Here is a 24,343-nt window from a genome sequence, read left to right as displayed (position 1 = left end):
TTTTTTTAGTTGTAAATGAATGCAACATCTTTATTTTATTTATTTATTGTTTACTTTTATGTGGTGCTGAGTATCGAACCCAGTGCCTCATGCTTGTGAGGCAAGTACTCAACCACTGACCTACAACCCCAACCTCTTAACTATACATTCTTAGGAGATTTTACTGTTAGGAGGAATTATCCTTATCTTCCAGAATCTCGTCTGTGCAATGGTTCACAAAATTCTCTCCCTTCAGAGTAACTTGCGTTCCTCCTTTCAACCTAATTTCTTGCCTGCCTTCCCTTGCAGATAACAGGTAGCTTGCTGAGGAATGTGACATATCCTATCTACTTAGTCCAGGCAGGGCTGCAGGTAAATTGCTTTTTGGCAAAGAAGGCATGTGGGGCCAGCACAGTGGGCCTATTTTATAGAATCATTCTATAAAATAGAATGGATGTTTCCACCATCCACATCTATCTGTCCTCTAACAATGTTACTTTGACTAAATTGTAACCTAAGTACATTCTTCAAAACTTTAAAAAAAAAATCTGCATTCATTTACTTATCCATTGATTCACTTAAGTATAAAGGTGGCAAGCCCTCTGGGGTGTGCTGGGGAGGTAAGTGAGCACAGCATGCAGTTGTTCTCTCTGGAACACTGGACTTCAGGCAAGGGAAAAAGAGAACAGTGTGAACTCCAGGTGCGAATTCTGGAGACAGTGGAGTCAACTCAGCTCTAACTTCTCTTGGCTTTTGGGGTTGTGTCAGAATCTAGGAATGCTTCTCTCTGTCTTTGTGGCAAGGAGGTGGTTTGTAATGGGGACTAGTGTGCTGCCCTCTCCAGCTGGATTGAGGGTAATCACAGAGGTTGGGTATTTTGGGGGTGTGGTATTTCAGTTTCAAGTGGACAGTTTCTGCAGTCTTTACATAAGTCTAAAATTATCTTTCCACATGCAGGCTTTCATCAGTGTGGGTTTTATTTTTGGATGCATGGTCTGTGTTTGGGTAACAGATGTGAGGACTTTTTCATTTAGAGCTATTGAGGGCTTCTGAGCCATGAAGAAGAGTCTAAGAAGCTCACAGACACGTTCACCCCATCCCCTTCCACTCCCTCCAAAAGAAGATAAATTAAGACGCCTAATTTCATGCTCTAAAAATGACGTGCAGGAGCTGTACAATTTGATTCACTTAAATCCAAGTTCCACTGAGGACAGGGTCTAATGGAAGAAGGGACTTGGGACAACCCAGAAGAGTAAGTTATCACCAGTTGTCACTTGCCTTTGAAATGGTAATTTGTACTTCAGCAGTTAACTCCTCAGCTATTCTTGCTGATAGTGCAAGGGTGGGCAAAGTGTCCCTATAAAGAGCTCGCTAGTAAGAACTGCAGGCTGTGAGCTGGCATTGTACTACAAAGGCAGCCCAAGCAACATGCCAACAAATGAGCATGGCTGTGTTCCAATAAAACTTTATTTACATAAACTGGAGGCTGGCTGGATGTGACCCACAGGCTGTCATTTGCTGACTCCTATATTAGACCTGTGGTGGCTCCATGCAGTTTGCATGCTGTTATTCTCCCTTCTTGAGGGAGTTTGGCCACTTGCCCCTAGAATCAAGTGGAAAAAGTAATAGTGGGAAACAGGAAAGGAACTTTAGTCAATATTGCCATATTTGGAAGTGGGGTGTGCATTTGTAGTGAGCTTTAGGTTTAAATAGAGGAAGAATTGTGTTGGGGTCCAGAGGCCTGTGCAGTCAAGCAGATTTGGTCAAACTGTGGTCTTGTTGATCATCTTGGTTTTGATCACACAGAACCTTATCTTTGTCCCTGCTCAGGGGGTAATCTCCATGTGCTTTGCAGGATGTTTATCTGTCAGAGCTGTGATCCTGGAAGGTGGCAATTTGGTAATTGCTTCTGCTAGGGTGGGGGAGCAGTCTTTTCATGGGCCATCTGCTTCCAAGGCTCCTTGTCCCTGGAAGGTGTAGGGCAATGACTGGAGACTTCTAGTTCCCCTCCACAGGGGGTTTGGAACGGGGCATTGTAAAAACTGGCAGTTGAATGGTCTTGCAAATCTTGAAAATACCTTATTCTTATCTTGGTGGCCTCAGTCTTAAAGAGGGAAGAAATAGGTTGAATAAATTTAGGGATAGTAAATCTTGTATTACCAGTTTATATGCAGACTTCTTTAGAGTTGTTTGCCTACATGCCGAACAGAGCAGGAATCTGACCCAACATTTAGGGTTAATAGGGGAGATTGTTAAAAAATGAAGGTGGAGTGTGAGTGTGGTGGCCTGTAATCCCAGAGGCTCAGGAGGCTGAGACAGGAGGATTGCCAGTTCAAAGCCAGCCTCAACAAAAGAGAGGCACTAAGAAACCCAGCGAGACCTTGTCTCTAAATAAAATACCAAATAGAGCTGTGGATATGGCTCAGTGGCCAGTGCCTCTGAGTTCAATCCCCAGTACCAAAAAAAAGGAAGAAGGTGGAGAGGCCAAGCTTTTATCTACTTTCTGCAGTCCAAAGTGAAAAGTCAGTGCTAGAAAAGGCAGTCTCCCCAAGTCCCTGTTACAAAATATGTCTATATGTGACTTTTTTTGGTGCTTGGGATTGTGACATTTTTAAATAAAATGGAAAATCATTTACAGGTAAAATTGATTTTTATGTATTCAATTCAAACATTTTTGTCACAGGAGAGTGGGAAGCTAAAGCTCTAAAACTCAGTTCCTATGTTTTGACAAAAGAAAATTTAAAGTCAGACACAAAAAGCCAAGAGAGAGCATTTTATTAGGAGTGGAATATAGTAGGGCTCAAACCGAGAGCACTCCTGAGAGAGAGTGGGTCATCTCCTGAGCAGAGCAGAGAACAAAGGAAGCAGGGCTGCTTCCAAATTTACTGCTGTTTGATGTTTACCAGGAAACTGGCTTCCACCTCCTGCAGTCTTTATTAATCAGATGTTCAACGCCTCCTTCCCATGGGGCTGGGGAGATTTTGACCCTAGAGGGTCCTTTCTGGAACTGTGATGGGGACCAGTCTTTTCATCTACCAGTCAGTTCTCTGTTTATGCGGGTGCTGGGGCCAATGACTGGGCAGACTTTATCTTAGTGTGCCTGTGCTATTAGTTAAATTTCCCTTTTGAAATACTTTGAGAAACCTGAGGCCATAAATCCTCACTTTCAGTAGGCCCTGTCAGGAGTTAGCCCCATTGATCTTTCTTTCTGGACGTATTTCTTAATTGGCTCCCTTTGTTTCTCTCTGTTTCTTCCCAGGATTTGTGCACCTGTTATTTTTCTATAAGTAACTCAATTATTCATTTGACTTAAAAGCAATTTAAAGAAAACCTGGGACCCTTCCATGTTATTGGTTTGCATTTCACTGCTCATGACTAATGTTTTGATGATCTCATAAGTTGTGAGGATAAAGAAAATGAGCATGGGGGCATCCCAGCTTCCCTGAGGCTAGGGAGCCCCAATTCCAGGTCTCATGTAATGGGAGGCGTGCAAGACTGGGAACTCAAACGTGTGGGTACTTATTCCAGTAGTGGGAACAAGTAGCTAGGGGCTCTCAGGATCTTGAGTTTATAGGTATGTTGGGGTCCTATAGGTGTGTTGAGGACAGTGGTTCTTTTTGCTTTTTTTTTTTTTTGGTACTGGGGATTGAACCCAGGAGCACTAAACCACTGAGCCACATACCCAGCCCCCCCCTTTTGTTTTTTATAAATTATCTAGAGACAAGGTCTTGCTCTCAGAGGCCTGTACAGTTGTTTAGAGCCTCGATAAGTTGCCGAGGCTGGCTTTGAACTCGATCTTCTTTATTCAGCCTCCTGAGCTGTTGGGATTATAGGTGTGAGCCACCACACCCAGCGAGGATAGTAGATTCTTATGTCCTACTTAAGGTAAAAAAAAAACATGAATAGTCCAAATTAACTATGAAAATACTTAAAATATCCACAAAATAGAGCATACAGTTATATGTGTATAGCATTTCACTAGAAAGTTAACTTCTTGTTAGGATGGATTTTATTTAATTAATTAATTAATTTATTTATTTAAAGTTGGGAATTGAACCCAGGGCCTTGCACATTCTAAACAAGTGCTTTATCACTAAGCTATATATCCTCAGTCCTTGGTGTGGATTTTAAACCTGTTTTATTCATTGCTTATATCCCCCCTAGAACAATACCTGCACATGGTAGATAGAAATGAGTGGATGACCAAACACTGGCTTTATTATATTTGTACAAGTGTGTTATATAGTTTGTGGTAGGGAATAAAGAGTACGTCTGCAAACTGTCATTTTACGGGGTTCTTCAAAATCACACAGAAGGCAGTCATTTATATAGTTGCATTTGTGTATAATGTGTCCCCACTGTATTCCATGTTCACACATTTGAGAAGAAAGTTAAGCTGATTTAGTCAATTAAGTGATTTTCACGTAGGCCCTGAGCAGCCCCTGAGTGTTTGCATTTCCCTGGTTTCCAGGATGGCCTGACCTCTGCCTCCCTCTCTTTCTTCACATTCCTCTCCAGGAGGGTATCCCTTCTAGATCTTTATCTCTAGTCCAGCTCTCTTTCTGGAATGCCCTGTTGAGCCCTCTGCCCACACTTCCCCTTGATACAGGTCTCTAGTGCAACCTGCCATTAAGTGATTTACTGTCCCACTACCCCAAAACTGTTCCGTTGGCCTGCCAACCTTGAAACCAGGATTCCTAGTCCTGAGTTCCTCTACCTTTATTCACAGGCCACCTCTAATCAACCAGGACTGGCCATCCTCAGCCCTCAGTCTTCACGGCTGGGCTGTTGCCTCCTTCAAGAGCTACGTCATTTTTCACTGGGATTTGCTCCCGTGTCTCCTTCAAGATCAGTGACTAGTTCGGTTCTTTGCCTATTCTGCTCCAGTTTTATCTGGAGGTTGAAATTCACTGAAGCCACTCTGGGTGTGTGGAAGAGCCCTCCTCTTCCCATCTTAGTCCTTTGTGAGTTGTCCTGTTTAGCAGTTGGATTGGAGTCATTTTCTAGCTGTTTAATCATGAGGACCATGAAAAGTGGAGCTGTGAACCCCAGGGCAGTCCCTGCTGGGTGCTCGTTGAGACTCTGAAGACTTGCTGTTTGGGAACATGAACATCCTGGTTTGAGAGGTGGCCAGGTCAGGTAAAACCAGACTCTAGAATTTTAATTCCTCTTTTTGGCTTTTAATAAGGACACAATGTAGACTTTTCTCTTAAAAAATGTTCAGAGGGCTGGGGCTATAGCTCAGTTGAAAGAGGCTTACCTTGCATGCAAAAGGCCCTGGGTTCAATCCCCAGCATCACAAAAGCCTCATCCCACAATAAAGATATACTATTTAAAAAAAAATGTTCAGAGACCTAAACAAAAGAGAAGTGAGTACTGGTCATTGTTATGTATTTTAAATAAGGCCCCCACATTCTTAAAAGGGCCTGAGGATGCTCACTTACTGAGCAAAGAGCATTGGCTGTTTGTTGAGGGAGGGAGGAGGCTGGTTCAGTATTGTCTGTCACACATCTGTTGTCCACTGCTGGGTAACAGGCAGACCCCGAAATTCTTTACCAAAAGGCTGACAGAGTGATGCTTCTCATCCCCCCAATTTTTTTTTTTCAAGTGAGGAATAAGCAAACAGAACTTGGAGATCTCGTTCTTCTAGTTTCATTGGGTTTGATTTGTCACCCATGCTGAGCTGTCAAGCTCGGTTTCACTGGATACACTAGAAAGTGGATACAGTGAAGTGAAAGAATAATTAGCTTTGCTAATATCACATTTTCATTTCTGAAGTCTACATTATAGAACCATGACTCTCCCCTTTCTCTCTATTTCTGTAAGAACCACTCCAGAGTCTATGCTTTTTTCCTAAGTTTGTAGCATCTGGGGCCCTTGGCCAACTAGACCTTGCAGGCCTTTATGTAGCTCTGTCTGGGGGGCTTGGCTAAGCATCTCTTCTTTGTGGGCAGAATTGTTTGGATCTTCTTCTAGCTTCCTTCTCCTCGAGCTTAATATTTGTGTTCATGTTTTGGAAATGTTTTTCCAGAATCTTGAGTCAGATATACTTTGTTTTGGGGATGTCTGGGTTGTGAAAGATAGATAGGTGGAGTGTTCCTTTTTTGAAATTCAGTTCTTGCAGATTCCTACTGTGGAAGGACTTACCTTATTGAAAGTTAGCCTTCTTGAATCCCTTGGTAAAGTGAATAGAGTATGCTCTGAGCTCTGAGATGCCCAAAGGCCCCCATGTTTAGATCAGAATATATCCACCAAACTGGGTATGGTGGTGCATGCCTGTAATCCCAGCTGCTCGGGAGGTTGAGGCAGGAGGATCTCAAGTTCAAAGCCAGCCTCAACAATTTAGTAAAGTATAAAGAGACCTTGTCTCTTTCTAAATAAAATATAAAAAGGGCTGAGGATGTGGCTCAGGGGTTATGCACACCTGGGTTCAATCTCTGGTCCCCCCCCCCCAAAAGAATGCACCCACCAGTCTCCGAAGTCTATGCAGTGTGCCCACCTCTGTCCTCTGGAAATTCTTTTTACATAATAGATAATGCCTCTGAATTAAGGAAGTTTACATAGTGATAACTATCAGTTAGGAATGGTGGTAAGCACTTCACAAGGATTAGCTGATTTAATTCTCAGGACAACTCCATGAGATTACTTCATTTTACAGATGGGGAAATTGAGACTGGGGGAGGTGTAACTTGTCCAGGTTAGCCATGGAGTCAGGGTTGGAAGTCCATGTGAGCTGTTTATTCTTAGCTTGACGGTTTGTGGCTCTGAGGTTGGTTCCTCTGAGGGTTGGGAGGAAACCCCTTGCTCTCAGAGGCCTGCACAGAAACAACACAGGCTCAGTGTCAGCCTGACTTGTGGGCCATGTCCTTGGATGCCCAGACCAGACTTAAGAGGCGACACCCCCACGGTGTGGAATCTGTGTGTGATGTCTGTTTTCTTTTTTCAAAACCGGGATGGAGTTTGGAACAACAAATATTTAATCAGAGCAAATTCCTTTTGCTAAAATCCTGTCTGCTTATTCAACTAGGAGGTTCTTTGCCTAAAAATACTCACTACTTACTGAGTCACCCACAGAGCATAAAGGAGCCTTGGTTAGTATTTGGAGCAGAGGGTTATTTGCCTACTTTTATTCTGGATGAAATGTGTGATACCACATACTCACCCTTGGATGAGCCCAGGGGGTTCTGTGCATGTTTTGGGGGGGGCCTGGCGTAAACACAAGAGGGCCACGTCTGTTGGTGGTTAGAGGGAGAAGGAAAGGAGATCAGTGGATTGGGGGTGGGAAGGTGGAGAGGAGGGTAAAGGTGAAAGAGGGGCTGGTGTTGACAGAAAAGTTGGATCATAGTACAAGGAGGGTGTACTCATTCAGATGTGACTTGTTTGGGGTTAGAGTCCCTGAAACATGGATTTTGTGCCCGGGCCTCTGCTGCTTCAGTATCTGAAGTTTTTTTTTTTTTTAACCATGCCAGATGCTCATCCACTTAATAGCACAGCTTAAAAGTTCGAACTCCTTCAGAGAGCACTCCTATGGCTTCCGTGCTCGGGGGTCTTCCTGTGTCTTTGTGTTCTGTCCTAATTGCTGCTGGGAAGCAGTGTCCAGAGCAGGTGTTCTCACTGGGCTGCCCCAGACTCCTGGGGAGGCTTCCACCTTTTCTGGTTGTGCCCCCCTCCATCTCAGATAGCAAAGTGTTGAAAGAGAAGAGCCCTCCCCTCAATCCCTCACCTGTCAGTGCTGCCAACTGGGAATCCTACCTATAGAAATTTTATTCTGCCTGCCCCTGGTCGACCTTCTTTATCTGCTACCAGTTGCCTTCAGACTTGCCCTTCTGCCTCACATCTGCCCCTTCCAAACAGCCCTCCACTTTGCACACAGATGTTCTAGCTTACACCGTGCTTGGCCCTTCCCTACAGAGTGGGGCCAGACTTCCAAGATGGCACGTACCTGGCCTTTCCCAGCGAGACCATGTCTTCTCTCGGTTCCTCTCTTGCCAAGAATAAATGTTTTAGGATGCGTTTGTCCTATGCAATATTCACGTAACAGTGGTCCACTTCACCCTTTGAATAGAGCCCTTGCTGCTTATTCTTCAAGGGACATGTTTGTTTTTTTTTCCCCTCTTTTCTCTCTCCCCTTCCCTAACCTGGGGGTGGGGAACAAGATGAGTTATCTATGCTCCAGGAAAGAGTTGTCACCAGAAGAACTAGGAAGTGACTTTCTCCCAAATTAACAAGTGAATTTCAACACACCTTCAGGGCATACCTGGGACCCTGTCAGGGAACAACTGAAAGGTAGCCTTTGAAGAACTTTAAAAGCCCTCTGTTTTCTCTGATGGACAGAACCACAGCCTCCGAGACCAGTCCCCTGTGTTTCTCCTTTACTAGCAAAGCAATAAACCTTCTTTCTTCCTTTTTCTCAAAACCTTGTCTTCATTATTTTTTTTTAAATACATTTTTTTTTAAAGAGAGAGTGAGAGAGGGGAGAGAGAGAGAGAGAGAGAGAGAGAGAGAGAGAGAGAGAGAGAGAGAGAGAGAATTTTTAATATTTATTTTTTAGTTCTCGGGGGACACAACATCTTTGTTGGTATGTGGTGCTGAGGATCGAACCTGGGCCGCACGCATGCCAGGCGAGCGCGCTACCGCTGAGCCACATCTCCAGCCCTTGTCTTCATTATTAAATTGGTATGAATTGGCATCAGGGACAAGGACCAAGCTTTCAGTAGTATTCAGTCTAACTATATACCAAATATAATATGGGGCATACTTAACACAAAAATATTATTCATTTTTATCTGAAATTTAACTAGTTATTCTGCATTTGATCTGGCAACCCTGAATGTTGTGGTGTGTGTGTGTTTGGTATCATAAAGAAGTAAGTTCAAACTTTCCCTGAGGGTGGTATTGGGTGACACTATAACCCCTAAGGAAGAGGTTAGGCTCCACCTTGTTCCTCCACATACATTCGGAGTCAAATTGTTAGGAAAATAAGTTTTATTTAAAGCCAGTTTTGAGTGAAGATAGAATCTTTTTGTCTCAAAGATTCCATCTTCAGAGAGAAAAAAAAAGCTTTTAAAAGAGAAGAGGTGGCAAAATGGGACATCAGGCAGGACATAGCAGATTTGGTCAGCTGGCTAGACAGCTTGGGGAAGCAAGGTGGGGGCAGCCTCCATTCTCAGCCGCCTTGGCCTCTGGGCAGGGCCAGCCCCTCAGCCTCCACTCCAGCTTGAGAAATTTGCTCTCAGTTTTAGAGGGGTCCCCTACTTCAGTCTGTTTTAAGGGTTTGTCCGGGGGGAAGAAACTGGAAATCCACATGCAATAGAATGAAATTGAACCCCTATATCTCACCTGCATAAAACTCAACTCAAAGTGGATCAAGGACCTAGGCATTAGACTAGAGACCCTGCAATTACTAGAAGAAAAAGTAGACCCCACTCTTCATCACGTTGGCTTGGGAATCGATTTCCTTAACTCCTCAACAAGACTCCTAAAGCGCAAGAAATAAAATCAAGAATCAATAAGTGGGATGGTATCAAACGGAAAAACTTCTTCACAGCAAAGGAAACAATCAAGAGCATGTACAGAGATCCTACAGATTGAGAGAAAATCTTCACCACCAGTACTTCAGATGAGGCACCAATTTCCAGGATATATAAAGAACTCAAAAAGCTTAACATCAGAAAAATAAATAACTCAATAAATGGGCAAAGGAACTGAACAAATACTTGACAGAAGAAGAAATATGACTAGTCAAAATATATATGAAACAGTGTTCAACATCTCTAGCAGTTAGAGAAAGGCAAGTTAAAACTACTCTTATATTCTGTCTCACTCTAGTCAGAATGGCAGTTATCAAAAATATAAGTAATAATAAGTAGTGGCAAGGATGTGGGGAGAAAAATTCTTTCATACATTGTTGGTGGGACTGCAAATTGGTGCAACCGCTATGGAAAGAAGTATGGAGATTCCTTAGAAAACTTGGAATGGAACCACCATTTGACCCAGTTATCCCACCCCTTGGCATATATCCAAAGGACTTAAAAATAGCATACTACAGTGACACAGCCACATCCATGTTTATAGCAGCTCAACTCACAAGAGCCAAGCTATGGAAACAACCCAGGTATCTTTCAATGGATGAATGGATGAAGAAAATGTGGTATATATACACAATGGAATATTACTCTGCCAAAAAGAAGAATGCAATTATGGCATTTGCTGGTAAATGAATGGAACTGGTGAATATCATATTAAGTGAAATAAGCCAATCCCAGAAAACCAAAGGCCAAAGTATTCTCTCTGATTTGTGGATGCTAACCACAAACAAGAGAGATTGGGGAGGGGAATAATAGAAATCCATTGGATTAGACCAAGGGAAGAGAGGGGAGAGGACTAGGAAAGACAGTAGAATCGACTCATCATAATTTCCTAGCCTTGCATTCGTATACATGACCACAAGAAAGGGAACCTAAATAGAATAAGTTATACTTTATATATGCATATTCTGCCAAAATACATTCTACTGTCATGTATAACAACAAACAAACAAAAACCCACAGTAGCCTGTTCAAATAAATACAATGGCATCTCTTTATGGCCTCCATCTTGCTCCGATGTAAAAAAATTTGCAGTTTTAGGAATTTTCTGGGAACAACACACCAGACATTTCTTGACCGTCTTTCAGGTCTGTTCATGAGAATAGAGCTATACTAACGGGGTCTGAGACACAATGTATTCCTGCCCAAGCCTTTTATTTGAGAGTGTTTGGAAAAACGTTTCAAATTCAGACCTTTTTAGGGGGAGAGAATTCTTATTCCAAAGCCAGTTTAACTTAGCCTGGCTTATTCTTAAAAATCTTTGCTTGTTTATTGGAAACCCTAGTTGTTATTGTTTTAAAGTGCTTTTCTGGAGGAGAAACTAAATTCTCTTTCATGCTTTAATTTTACTTCCAGCTTTTGAGTCATAATTTCCCTTGGTGACATTTTTATTTTTTTCTTATGAATAACCGAGCTGCTACAATGTGATCTTTAACTCCTTTTCTGTTCTGAAGAGGGATCACCTTTGATGTTGATTAGAAGCAAGTTCTTTTTCAACTACTGGCTGAATCGTTATTCTGTGATATTCATAAAAATGTTCTGCTTGTAGTAGGGAGCTGCGCAGCCATGACTGGGAGAGCAGGGAAAAGAGAACAAAGGGCCCCTGAAGTCGCACAGTGGCCCATTTGACAAACACTTGGAAGATAGGGGCTTGCCATGGTGAAAGCTCTCTCAGTCTTAATGACCATGACTTGATGATCTATTGTAACCAAGTCCAGGACTCTCCATTATTACCTAAACTATGTCACAACCCCCAGTCTCCTCCAATCACCCTAGTGGCCAAAACATCAAGACCCTCACACAACATGGTGAGGGCTATGCAAGGATAATGAACCCATTAAGGGAGCTGGAAATCGAGGCAAAACCAGGACGACCCAACTTCCTTAAAAACTCCTGCTCCCTGGGCGCCACACCGTCTTGGACGTGGCCCATATAGTTCCTGTGCTGTCAGTCAGAGGTCAGGTGGCCTGGGCGGGACTCAGTAACCTTCCCTGGTGTTACAGAGCTGGGGCCTTCCAAGAAACTGAGGCAGCACCAAGACATCCCCCCCACTTCAAACCCCAGTTCTTGCCTTCAAGTCAGAAAGATTTCACACACGTCACTCAGGGTAACAGGCGTGAGTTTATTGAAGGGATAGGAAAGGGAAAGGGGACGCTTTCAAGGAAGATCGTGGGTCCTCTCCTGTACTCCAATTTTATGGGGGATCCAAGAGAAGTTTCCAGAGAGTCCTGCCCAAGTCTGCCTCTTGACTTTTGACTGACAGGAGGGTGATAAGAGACTTTTAAGTCCTGACTGCCATGACAACTCTAGGTCACTTTGGCTCATGCTGACAGATTCTAATTGCATTCTTAATCATACATTCCTAGAGATTTTATGGTTAGGAAGAATCATCCGTATTTCCCTGAGTTTCAAGATCTGGTCTGTAAAAAGGGTCACAAATATCTCCCCCTTAGGCCAGGCAGGACTGCAGATAAATTATTTTTTTGGCAAAGAAAGCATTTGCACTTGTGTCCGCTAACACTGGGACTCCCAATCAGAGGGCAGGAGGGGCGCTCCAGCCCTCTTTCTGAAGATCTGCTTTCTCTCTTGAGAGCGTTTCCTTTTCCCCTTCTAATAAACTCATGCCTGTTACTCCAAGCAACATGTCTGAAATCCTTCTGACGTGATCGCAAGAATTCGGGTTTGGAGCGGGGAGCCTGGCCTCAGTTTCCCGGCCAACCCCAGCCCTGTAACACTTGTTCTCTTTGTGGAAGATTTTGTAAGTTGTTATACCTTTTAAAAGGATGATTTAGCTTTATGTCTTGAAATTTTAAAATGTAGATACCACTTGACCCACTAATTTCTAGCTCAGTGGTCTAAGCTGCCTAAATAATGGTAGATATGCAATGAGGCATGTCCAGCAATGTGTACTGAACCAGTGTCTGTAATAGCAGACAATAAATATACAAGACAAAATGAAACAAAAACCCCTTCACAATAAAAATAGTCAGTGTGGGAATGATCATCATCTTTATCTAGCCTTACTATAAAATATGATGGTTTAAAAAAAATGGGGTGGGATTACATATATTAATAGGCAAAGAGCTCCATGACTTACTGTTAATTTGGGGGAAAAATACCACAGAACATCATGTACAATATTTCCTCCCTCCCCTCCTTCCTTCCTTTCTCCCTTCCTCCCTCCCTCCCTGATTCCCTTCCTTCCTCCCTCCCTTCCTTCCTCCCTCCCTTCCTCTCCTTCCTCTCTCCCTCTTTCCTTCTCTCCTTCCTATCATTTGCCATGTTGAAGATCCAACCCAGGACCTCACTCATGCTGGGCAAGTGCTCTACCACTGAGTTACATCCCTAGCCCAAATATTTTATTTTAAAAAGCTATTCATATAATATATGTGTATATATTATATGTATTATATATACCATATATATATGCATATATATTATATATGTGTATGTATGTATTATATATACATATATAATAATATGTATATGTATATTTAATACATATATACACATATATAATATATGTATTATATATTATATATGTATTATATATGTATATATTATATATGTGTGTATATATATGTATTATATATGTATTATATATATATCCTACCATATATGTAGGATCATATGAATGTATATGTGTGTTGTATATATGCATATACATAATTTTATATATGTGAACTAATAAAATTCTCCTATCCATGAGATTGTTTACTTTCCCGAGAAGAATGAGGTGTTAGTAAATGTAATCTCTCTCTTTTTGTTCTCTATATTTGTGCATTCGATAAAAATATAATCACGTATTACAAATGTAATGAAAATTCTGATGCTAAACTTCAGAAACCTTTGGAGCAAGTTAAAGCTAAGTGGTACTTTTTTTCTTTTGAAATATTTTTATTAGTTGTTGGTGGACCTTTATTTTATTTACTTATTTATATGTGGTGTTGAGAATTTAACCCAGTGCCTCACACATGCTAGGCAAGCGCTCTACCACTGAGCCACAACCCCAGTCCCCTAAGTGGTACTTTTGAGAGTGCATCTTTGAAAAAGGATTCAGAGAAAATTAAGAAAAATTCTCTGGAAGATTTTCTTCCTCAATCTTCATCTTGTTACATACCTGATTCATTTCCACAGTGGATTTTGACTTCAGACTGAATGAACATTCCCTGAGTCCCTATCTAACCCAATCCCCACTCTTGCTACCCCTGGCCTGTGATCGAACCCAGGGCCTCTTCACCACTGAGCTACACCCCCAGCCCTTTTTTATTGTTTGTTTTTGAGGTAGGGTCTTGCTAAGTTGCTCAGGTTGGCCTTGATCTTGCAGTTTTCCTGCCTCAGCCTCCTGAGTAGGTGGTATTACAAGTGTGCACTACTTACTGATCGTAGCTTTTCTAACCCCATTTTAACAGACAACTTTTCTACACTATTTTTCCCCTCAGATTCCTTTTTTTGAAGATATTTGCAAAGGCATTAAAGCTGGTGACACCTGTGAGACGCTGGTGGGGTACTCTGCAGTGTACCGAGTCTGCTTTGGAATGGCGTGTTTCTTCTTTCTCTTCTGCCTGCTGACCTTGAAAATCAACACCAGTAAAAGCTGCAGAGCCCATATTCACAATGGGTAAGTCCTCAGTCTCCCTGGGGTGGCTTTCTCCTTCCTTATATTAGGGATGGTGTTCCAGGGTCCCTTCTACTCCTGACCATGTTAACTGATCTTCCTCTAGTTGATCCTGATTTTGAGGAAAGTACAACTTCTGTTTGTTACCCAGTGGCCTTACAGCCAGAATGCTGTTCCTAACACCTGGTACCATAATGAAAAAGTCAGTGGAGGCAAAGAGTTTATTTCTTGTACTAAGACCTTCCTCTGGGTCACTTCCAGTCCTGCAATGAAGTGGCGTTTTGCACAATTGGAGGCTGTTCCAAGCGTGTCTAATTATGAGAAAAGGCATTCTTCAGTCACTTAATTACTTCCCCTCGATTTGGAGAGAACATTAGCAATGGCAGAATCATGGGTTGACATGCCACCTTCCAAGAGGTCTTTTGTTCTCCTTTGAATATCATTTAAATACATTTCCTCTCCTTTCCTCCCTCCCAGCTTTTGGTTCTTTAAACTTCTACTGTTGGGGGCCATGTGCTCAGGAGCTTTCTTCATTCCAGACCAGGAGACCTTTCTCAAAGGTACAAATGGGGAGTTGGGGGGGTGCCTGTTTATTTATTTATTTTTATCCATTTAGTGAAATTGTTCAAAGGCCTCATCCAGGAGGCCTTTGATATTTGAACTACTGATTTTCTTGTGGCCTCCATCAATCAATCAATCCAGCCTTACCTGCCCACACTTTAGATCTCCTGCACCTCTCCTTGCCCCCCCACTTACAGGCACTCTTAGGAGGACCTTTGTGTCTCTGTTGGCTGAAGAATTGAAATGATTATTTTAAGGTCATTGGCCTGAAGGGAAAATGAGTCACTTAAAATTTGTTTGAAAACCTGTTTGGCCTGTCAGCTTGACCCCACCAGCCCACAGAGACCTCTTTCCTCCAGTAGTGCACAGGAAACAGAGCCTTTTAGCAATGGAGGTGGGATACAGAAGGCATCTTCTAGTCTGTACTCGGTTTGGAACCCAGGGTGCTTTACCACTGGCTATATCCCAGCCTTTTTATTTTTTATTTTGAGTCAGGGTCACACTGAGATGCTGAGGCTGGCCTCAAACTTGTGATACCTCTTGCCTCAGTCTCCCAAGTGGCTGGGGTTGCAGGTGTGTTGCGGGTGTGCACCTCTGTGCCCAGCGCCTCCAATCTGTTTCTAAGCCTACATCGAATTAAGTTCCTTATTGACAGAACCCCACCAAACATCTTCTTTTCATTTTTTCTCCTTTTTTCGTTAGTATCAGAGACTGAACCCAGGAGCACTTTACCACAATATCCTCAGAGCTTTTTTATTTTTTAAATTGATACAGGGTCTTGCTAAATAAAGTTCAGGGCCCAGGCTGACCTTGAATTTGCAAAACTTCTGCCTTGGCTCCCATGTTGCTGAGGCAATACAGGTATTTGCCACCATACCTGGTGAACCCACCTAAATTCATTTAACACGAGGCCTGTAATCATAGCTATAACAGGGCTCCCTTCTCCATAGGAGCTAGGGTGGAAGGGGCTTGGGGACTCTGAATCTCAGTAGTTCAAAACAAACGCTCTGTTCAACTCAAATGGATTCACTTTTCTAAATTAGGATATTAAAAATTTTCACATCATACCAGTTCATAAGGAACAGCCCAAGTCCCTCAGATAGGTCCACCTAAATTTTTAGGATTATACTAGTTTTTCATAAGAATATTGTATCCAAGTCTTGCTTTTATCTGTACACTCTCAGAACTAGTTTTTTATTCTCCAGAGTTACTGTTATGTATATTGAGCATGATTAGGATAGTATATTTAGAAGGAGAAGAGACCCAGCAGTCCTCAGCTCTGTCGTTTTCACAGACAAGTTGTAGCCCGCATGACATATTTCTTAACCCAAGGTCATAGCTTCTATTTGGCAGAGCCAAAAGGAGAGCTCTGTTCTTCTTCCCCAAGTCTGAACCTCATTTCCTCCCTGGACACTGGTGACTCCTTAGCCAGTAAGAATTAAGCCCTTGATTTTTCTGGTGATGTGTGTCGTTGCTTTTAAATTGTGGATAGTGCGAATGACTGTATCTGATGGGGTGTCTAGCAGTTGAGTGTGGAGCGTAAGCTTCAATGCTCCAGAGCCAAATGGCCCGTGTTCAAATCCCAGCTGTGCCTTTTACTGGCTCTGAGCCTTTGTTAACTCACACAGCCTCTCATTTTTTTTTTTTTAAATCTGGAAAGCAAGAGAATTTAATAATAGTACCCCCCTTATGTGATTGTGTGGGAATGGAATGTGTCACAGGTACAATGAGTATTCAGTGAAAATTACTTCTTTCTTTTGAACTGAACACATGGAGTGCTTCTCATTGGCTCCTTGCGGTCTTCTTTTGCAGCCTGGCGCTACGTGGGAGCCTTCGGAGGATTCATCTTTATAGGTATCCAGCTCCTTCTGATTGTGGAGTTTGCACATAAATGGAACAAAAACTGGTATGTGCTCTTATGAAAAGCTTCCAAGCCAGCTCGCTCATTGACTCAGAGAAACTGCCTGCTTCTAAGAAAGATCTGCCATGAGATGAGCAGTCTCTTTAGAGCAAAAACAACATGCCAGCACGTTTCCTTCACATCTGTGCTTTGAACCTCTCCAACACGGCCCCCTCCCACCCTTTTTGTATGTGTGTGATTCCAGGGCTTGAACTCAGAGCCTCACAGGTGCGAGGCAAGCACTCTGCCACTAAGCTACATCACCAATACTGTTTCTCTGTCATTTCCACCCTTTCCTCTTACACTTATTTTCTGGACTCTCTTATCAACCAGTGATGTAAGTTAGCCACACTGATCCCATTGCTGGTACCTAAAAATTAGTTCCAGCTCTGCAGTTTTTGCTGTGGCTCTAAATGTAATTAGACTTCATCTTCATCTTAGGCTTCTATCCTTATAATATTAAAAACAATACAGACTACTATGGAGCTGAAGATTTATCTTCTGTAAAGTGTATGATATACTATTTTTTTTTTTGGTCTCTCTCATTCTTTCTTTCTTTTTTTTTTTTTTTTTTGCTCTGGTGGTACTGGGAGTTAAATCCAGGGGCTCAACTATCACAAAGCTATATCCCCAGCCCTTTTTATTTTTTATTTTGAGACAGGGTCTTGCTGAATTGCCTAGGCTGTCCTCCAAATTTTGCCAGCCTTCCTGAGTCACTGGGATTATTGGCATGTGTCAGTTTATTTCTTTCCTTTTAAAACATTTTGTGTTTCGCCAGGCATGGTGGCACATGCCTATAATCCCAGCGCCAGCTCGGAAGGCTGAGGCAGGAGGATTGCGAGTTCAAAGCCATCCTCAACAAAAGCAAGGAGCTAAGCAACTCAGGGAAAGCCTGCCTCTAAATAAAATATAAAATAGAGCTGGGAATGTGGCTCATTAGTCAAGTGCCTCTGAGTTTAATCCCTGGAACCTCCCCAAAATTTGTATTTCATCTCAACTTGCCAAGAAGGGAAAGATCCCTTCATTAGAAAATCTGTTGTCCTACCTTTGAAAGTCATCTTGCCTTTTAAAAAAGATGACTATTTTCTAAGTGCCTTGAAAATAGAATTCATAGCCCAGGCTGAATGGGAAGTGCCCAGCTATTAATAGATATTTTTTTGTGGTTGTTGTTGAGCTACATGGAGGAAATGACAACCAGACAATCAACAGGCCAAGTTCTAAAGCCAAATTTATTCTCTTTGTTTTGTTTTTCTCTCTGATTTTGGACCAAGCACTTAACTGCTTTCTGTCTTACTTTCTGTCTTAATTTCTTTGCAGGTCCCCACCCCCCACTGCTTTTTTTTTTTTGTCCACTAGGGAGTGGACCTAGGGTCACAACCACTAAGCTACATCCCCAGCCCTTTTTGAATTTTTGAAACAAGGTCTCACTAAGTTGCTCAGGCTGGCCTCTAACCAACCATCCTCCTAAATATGTAGGATTACTGGTGTGTCCCACTGCACCTGGCTTTACTTTGTTTTTGTTTCCAAAATAACCCCTTCTTACACCCAATACACCCAATAAGATTTTTTTTTTTTTTGTAGATTTTGTGGCCATCATTTTCTTTTATACTGAATTTTGAAAAAAAAAAATCAGAAAGTGTCATGAATGAGGTTTTTTTGTTTGTTTGTTTTTTTGTTTTTTTGTTTTTAACTTAGATAAGGCAAAACAAATACACTGTCCAAATTCTCTCAATATTTTTTATTTTGAGTATATTCTTCGGCTTGGTAGTTGTTCTTTTCTTCTGCTTTTGTATTTTAAAAATCAGATAATGAGATACGGTTGCAGGAATACATCAGTAAAAGGATAGTATTAATAATTTATTTTGAGCTGGGGATATAGCTCAGTTGGTAGAGTGCTTGCCTTGCATGCACAAGGCCCTGGGTTCAATCCCCAGCACCACACATACACATAAAAATTAAAACAATAATTTAGTATTTGGTAAATATTAGATTAAGCACAAATAAGACCAGTTTTTAAAATGTTTACAGCATACTGCATAGTCAAAACACACAGCACTATGGATGTTTTAGAATTTTTTTTTAAGTCTTAATCTCTACAATTATATGGATTTCCTGGTTGAGTCATACTGTAAAGTTATTGCATGCTGCCTGTGTTTTTAGTCTTCCTCAAAACCTAGTAATTTATGTTGTGGTCTCTCCTAGATCTTGTTTTGAGGCAATAGAGTTCTTATAAAACAAATCAAATGGGTGAACTGTAGTTTTACATCTCTCTATTTTCTCTTCTGCAGAGAAGAAATACACATAATATGTTGGAAATGCATTTTAATTAATTAATATCATTCCCCAATAGTTCTTTATTTTTTATTTTTTATTTTTGGTACTGGGGATTGAACTCAGGGGCACTTCACTACTAAGCCACATTCCCAGCCTTGTTTTGTATGTTATTTAGAGACAGATCTCATTGAGTTGCTTAGGGCCTCACTAAGTTGCTGAGGTTGGCTTTGAACTCACGATCCTCCTGCTTCAGCTTCCCAAGCCGCTGGGATTATAGGTGTGCGCCACCATGCCTGGTCCCAGTAATTCTTGATGTATGTTCTTTCACTGTGACTTTTTTAAAGACAAAATAAGCATGTCATCCTAAAATTAGGGTACTTCATGATAAAATATTAGCATCTTAAAGACTGAAGACCTGATTTCCCCTTAAAATAGCCTTTCTCAGAGAATACTTATGCCTCTTCACTCTAACTTCAATGATTCTGAAACAATTTTCTGGGATTAATTATTATTATTATTATTATTTAAATATTTATTTTTTAGTTGTAGTTGGACACAATACCGTTATTTGTTTGTATGTGGTGCTAAGGATTGAACCCAGGGCATCGCGCTTGTTAGGCGAGCACACTACCACTGAGCCACAACGCCAGCCCTGGGACCAATTATTGATGCCAGATTTTAACAGGCACTTTGGAAGAGTTTGGTTGTTTAAAAAACTTTCTAGAAACTACTCAGTAAGAATAGCTTAAGAGCTTTGAAACAAATAATGTTGCTGTTACCCTGACTTTAGGCCAAAATCCCAACAAAAACCCTTTTTGTCAACATATTTGTAGTTGCTTTGTCTACCTAAGATTAGGAATAAGATAGGAAGCTTACTAATATTGTTCTTTTCTTTTATACCTACCTAACAAAGTAGTCTTTTTAGTTTTGGGTTTTTTGTTTATTTTCTTTTGCAATCCTGGGGATCAAACCCAGGGTTTTTTATTTGTTTGTTTTGGTTTTGGGTACTAGGATTGAACTCAGGGACACTTTACCACTCAGCTATATCCCAAAAATTTTATTTTTTTATTTTGAGACAGGATCTTGCTAAGGGGCTGTGGCTGACATTGAATTTGTGATCCTTCCTCCTCAGCCTTCTGAGTTGCTGTGATTACTAGAGTGTGCAACCACACCTGCCTTCCTGTGTTTTTTAAGAGAAACTCTTACAAGGTTAACCTAGAAAATATGCTTCTGATGGGACAACAAAAGTACTTTCCATTTTTAAAAAATTTTTTATTCGAGTATATAGTTTTACATGGTGGTTGGGTTCATTTTTTTAATACCTTATTTATTTATTTATTTATTTATTTTTATGTGGTACTGAGGATCCAACCCAGTGCCTCTCACATGCTAGTAAGCACTCTACCACTGAGCCACAACCCCAGCCCCAATTGTTGGGTTCATTTTGACAAAATCATATGCACCTGGAATTTGATTTTAATCCCGATTTCCCCCATTTTTCCTTCCCTCCATCCTATTCTTCTTCCTCTACTCAATTGATCTTCCTTTCACTTGTTTATTTATTTATTTATTTTTGATTGGTACTTTCTACATATACATTAATGTGAAATTACCTGTGGTATATTCATATAACATGATTTTGTTACATTTGTTCTGTATCTTTTCCCCTTTCTGGTTCTGACTCCCTCCTGTTGTTCTCCTTCTTTTTTTTTTTTTTTTTTTTTTTTCAGTTGTGGACGACAGAATACTTTATTTTATTTGTTTATTCTTAAGTGGTGCTGAGGATCGAACCCAGGGCCTCACAGGTTAAGCAAGCGCTCTGCCACTGAGCTACAGCCCCAGTCCTTCTTCTACTCCACTGATCTTTCCTATGTCTTTCTGATACCCCACCACTCCCCATCCCCTTCCTTCTTTCCCTTACTTTGCCTTAGCTTCCATATGTGAGAGAAAACACTTGACCCTTGACTTTTTGAGTCTGGCTTATTTCATTCAGCATAATATTCTCCATTCCTGTCCACTTACCAGCAAATGCCAAAATTTAATTGTTCTTTATGGATGAGTAAAACTCATAAAGAACAATTAAATTATGGCATTTGTGTGTGTGTACCACATTTTCTTGATCCATTCATCCATTGACAGGTATCTGGGATGATTCCATTTCCATTTAAATTTCGTGTCTTGTAAATATATTGAGAAGGAGAAGATCCCAAAAGCAGTAGGATAGAAATGCCATGGGCCTGGTGCGGTGACACACACCTGTAATCCCATCGGCCCTGGAGGCTGAGGCAGGAGAATCGCCAGTTCAAAGCCAGCCTCAGCAAAAGCAAGGTGCCAAGCAACTCAGTGAGACCCTGTCTCTAAATAAAATACAAAATAGGGCAGGAGATGTGGCTCAAATACCCCTGAGGTCAATCCCCAGTATCCCCCCACCCCACAAAAAAAAAAAAAAAAAGAAAGAAAGAGAGAGAAATGCCATGGACCTGGAAGCCAGGAGAACGCAGATTTTAGTGTCCCTCATCCTCTAGCTTGCAGTTTCACTTTAGGTCGATCATTTGGCCTCTCTGACCTTGATTTAGGTGCTGTAAAATAATGTGATGGGTTAACATAGATGTTGTCCAGTTTTGTACAAATAGGTAGTCTATTCACATATTTCTAAATGTACTGATCTTAAATTCACTCTCCTGGTTTAGTTTAATTTTAACCCTGCCTTAAGCCGGAACCCTGGTGACATCCCAGCCTGATGCCCGCATGCTGCTAAGGTTGCCTGGTTCTTTTCTATTCTCCATCTCAGTGCTTTGCATTTAGCCAGAGTATTAACTGTGTGCCAGAAAGCACTGTGGTTGGCGTGGAGAGTACAAAGATAAATAGATCACAGTCCTTATTTGGGCTTTCTCCAAAAACAAGAGGACATCAAGAGGACCAAATGAAGTTGGAGTAGCAGGTTAGCAGCCTCTCTGTTAAGATTACCACCAAAAGTGATTTTTTTAAAACAGGTGACAGTCTTGGGAGTGAACACCTATCATTTTCTATGCATCATTCTTGACAGTGGCTGTTTTGCAGGGAATACAACCGGGGCTTGTCCTGTGGAACTTAACATTGTCCTGAGGGGATATAGACAGTCAACACAGAATCAGGCAAATAGGCAATAGGTACACGGGTGAAAAATAAAGCTGCAGAGGGCTTGGGAGAGGAGGGCAGGCTATCCTTTTGTGAGTGAGAGCCTGGGGCAGGACTCAGCTTGGCCTTAAACTTGCTGGGTGCCTTTAAGGAGCAAAGGGGCATCCACTGTGGCTGGGACTCAGTGATAATGGAAGCATGAGGGAGATGAAATCATAGCTGGCTCTGGGCCAGATTGCTGTGCCTTTGGGGGCCAGCATAAAGGTTTTAGTGTTTAAGTAAGATGGGACACTCAGGAGTTTTGAAGGTGAGGAATATAATCTAATCTGTTTTAAGATCAGGGAGGGTCACAGGTACAGGTAAGGAGGCCACTGGGCGATGATCCAGGTGAGAAGGAGGTAGCTTGGAGAAAGGTGGCAGCAGCAGTTGGAGATGGCTCTGGTGTGGGGGAGGGGCAGGGAAAGTCCAGCGTGACTGTAACTCTTTATTCTGTTTCTGCCCTGCCTTCCTCCCAACAATGGCAGAGTGCAATTGCTGTTCTTTGAGACTGGGAAGATTGCACGTGAGCATGTTTGGGGGAAGGAGGTGCACACACAGGGAAGTTGACCTGAATATGCTGAGTTTGAGATGCCAATCAGAACGTTCAGTGGAGACATTGAATAATATGAGTCTGGCATTCAGAGGGCAGGTTAGGGCTGAAGATTAAACTTTGGGAATATAAATCTGAAACTATAAGAAAATTCTTCATATACAAATAACATCTAGTGGAGAAAAAGTCAGACCCTCCTACCCACCCACCAGTCAGCCATGGTCACCTTTTTATGTATAATTCACTCTGTGTCCTTCGATTATTGTTTGGTTCTGTAATTTACCCCCCCTTTTTGAGTCTCCTTTTCTCTCATTTCCTTCATGTGCTTTTTATGACATTCCTGGCTTAGTTTCAGGAATACGATGGTCATTATCATTTTGGCCTTTCCTTCCTGTTTTCCCTGTCTCTGGCAACAGTAACTTTTCCATCATTAAAAATTTTAGCTGGGTTGTTTGAACACTTTCCAGTTTCATGAAAACGTCAAGCAAGTTGCTTTCTGAGTGACAGTTCAGGAGAATGTGGTCACAGAGAGGAATTGAGTCATGAGGCAGATGACAGTGATTTAATCCAGTCACCCTGATGTTCTGTCCTCCATTCAGCATTTAGGAACAATCTTCTTTGTTCTGAATAATTTCTGTGAATTTAAACCACCTATTTTCCCTATCCCTTTATTAATACTATACACACACACACACACACACACACATCTCTTCATATATATATATATATGTGTGTGTGTGTGTGTGTGTGTGTGTATCTATATATATCATTAATTCTTCAAAGGAGTTTGTTTATGGTTCATACCAGTAAATTTTTTCTTTGCCTGATTGCATTTACTTTTTAAAGATGCCCATTTCTTCTTTAATATTTTCTGATATTATTTTCCAATCCAGTTGCCAATCCTCCTTTTAGTACAGGGAGAAAGGAGCTGGGGCCAACCAGACTTGCTTCAAGTTGGCTTTACCTTATCGGAGCCGCTGACAGTTCTTGGAGCAAGCAACTGTGGCAGATCTGGATTCTACATCTATAGAGAAACTTGAAGAGAACCTCAGGGAAGAGCCCCCCCTTGCCTCCTACCTTAATACTTCTAGCACCTGTGCTGGGACATTTCACACGTAGAGTGGAGAAGCTAGAATAAACTCTATGGGTATTATTCCTAGTCCATGAGAATACTTGAATCAGAAAATGAAATTCTTTCAGTAGAGAAAATTCCTACTCTGAACCAAGAAGTTCACATATTTACAAGGACTTTCTAGCTGTGATGGAGCATAATCATTGCTAAAAGGTGTCTCTTGACATGGAATGGTGGCCTTGATGGGGCTTGGTGGCATTAGTTAATGCCCAAGGGATGGAAAACGTGCAAGAGTGGAGGTCTTCACTGATTTGTCTTCTCTCTCCTCTGTTTTACCCCCTTCCTGGAGAAACAGGACTGCAGGCACCACCAGTAACAAGCTGTGGTACGCCTCCCTGTCCCTAGTGACTCTCATCATGTACTCCGTTGCTGTCGGGGGCTTGATTGTGATGGCAGTATTTTACACACAGAAAGTTGGCTGCATGGAGAACAAGATTATCCTGGGGTTAAACGGAGGCCTGTGCCTGCTTATTTCAATGGTAGCCATCTCACCCTGTGTCCAGAATCGTAAGTACACTTTTTTTTTTTTTCTTTTCTTGCACGTTTCTAAATGTCTTCGAACAAACTCATTGGGGTTTTGTGAGAC

At 41.7% G+C, this 24,343-nt stretch overlaps 1 protein-coding gene across 1 annotated transcript in view; it reads left to right on the top strand.

The window, feature by feature from the left end:
• Serinc5 (serine incorporator 5) overlaps positions 1 to 24,343 on the top strand; it is a 107,339-nt gene that overhangs the window by 62,304 nt on the left and 20,692 nt on the right. The window contains exons 3-6 of the mRNA XM_026415258.2: positions 14,009 to 14,187; positions 14,662 to 14,744; positions 16,558 to 16,651; positions 24,053 to 24,264. Coding sequence (XP_026271043.2) covers positions 14,009 to 14,187; positions 14,662 to 14,744; positions 16,558 to 16,651; positions 24,053 to 24,264 — 568 coding nt within the window. The remainder of the gene's footprint in view (positions 1 to 14,008; positions 14,188 to 14,661; positions 14,745 to 16,557; positions 16,652 to 24,052; positions 24,265 to 24,343) is intronic.

This window comes from Urocitellus parryii, chromosome 1 (assembly GCF_045843805.1).
Source record: "Urocitellus parryii isolate mUroPar1 chromosome 1, mUroPar1.hap1, whole genome shotgun sequence".
In the NCBI taxonomy this organism is placed as follows: Eukaryota; Metazoa; Chordata; class Mammalia; order Rodentia; family Sciuridae; genus Urocitellus; species Urocitellus parryii.
Note: the sequence above shows the minus strand (reverse complement) of the source record. Positions and strands in the feature narration are given on the sequence as shown.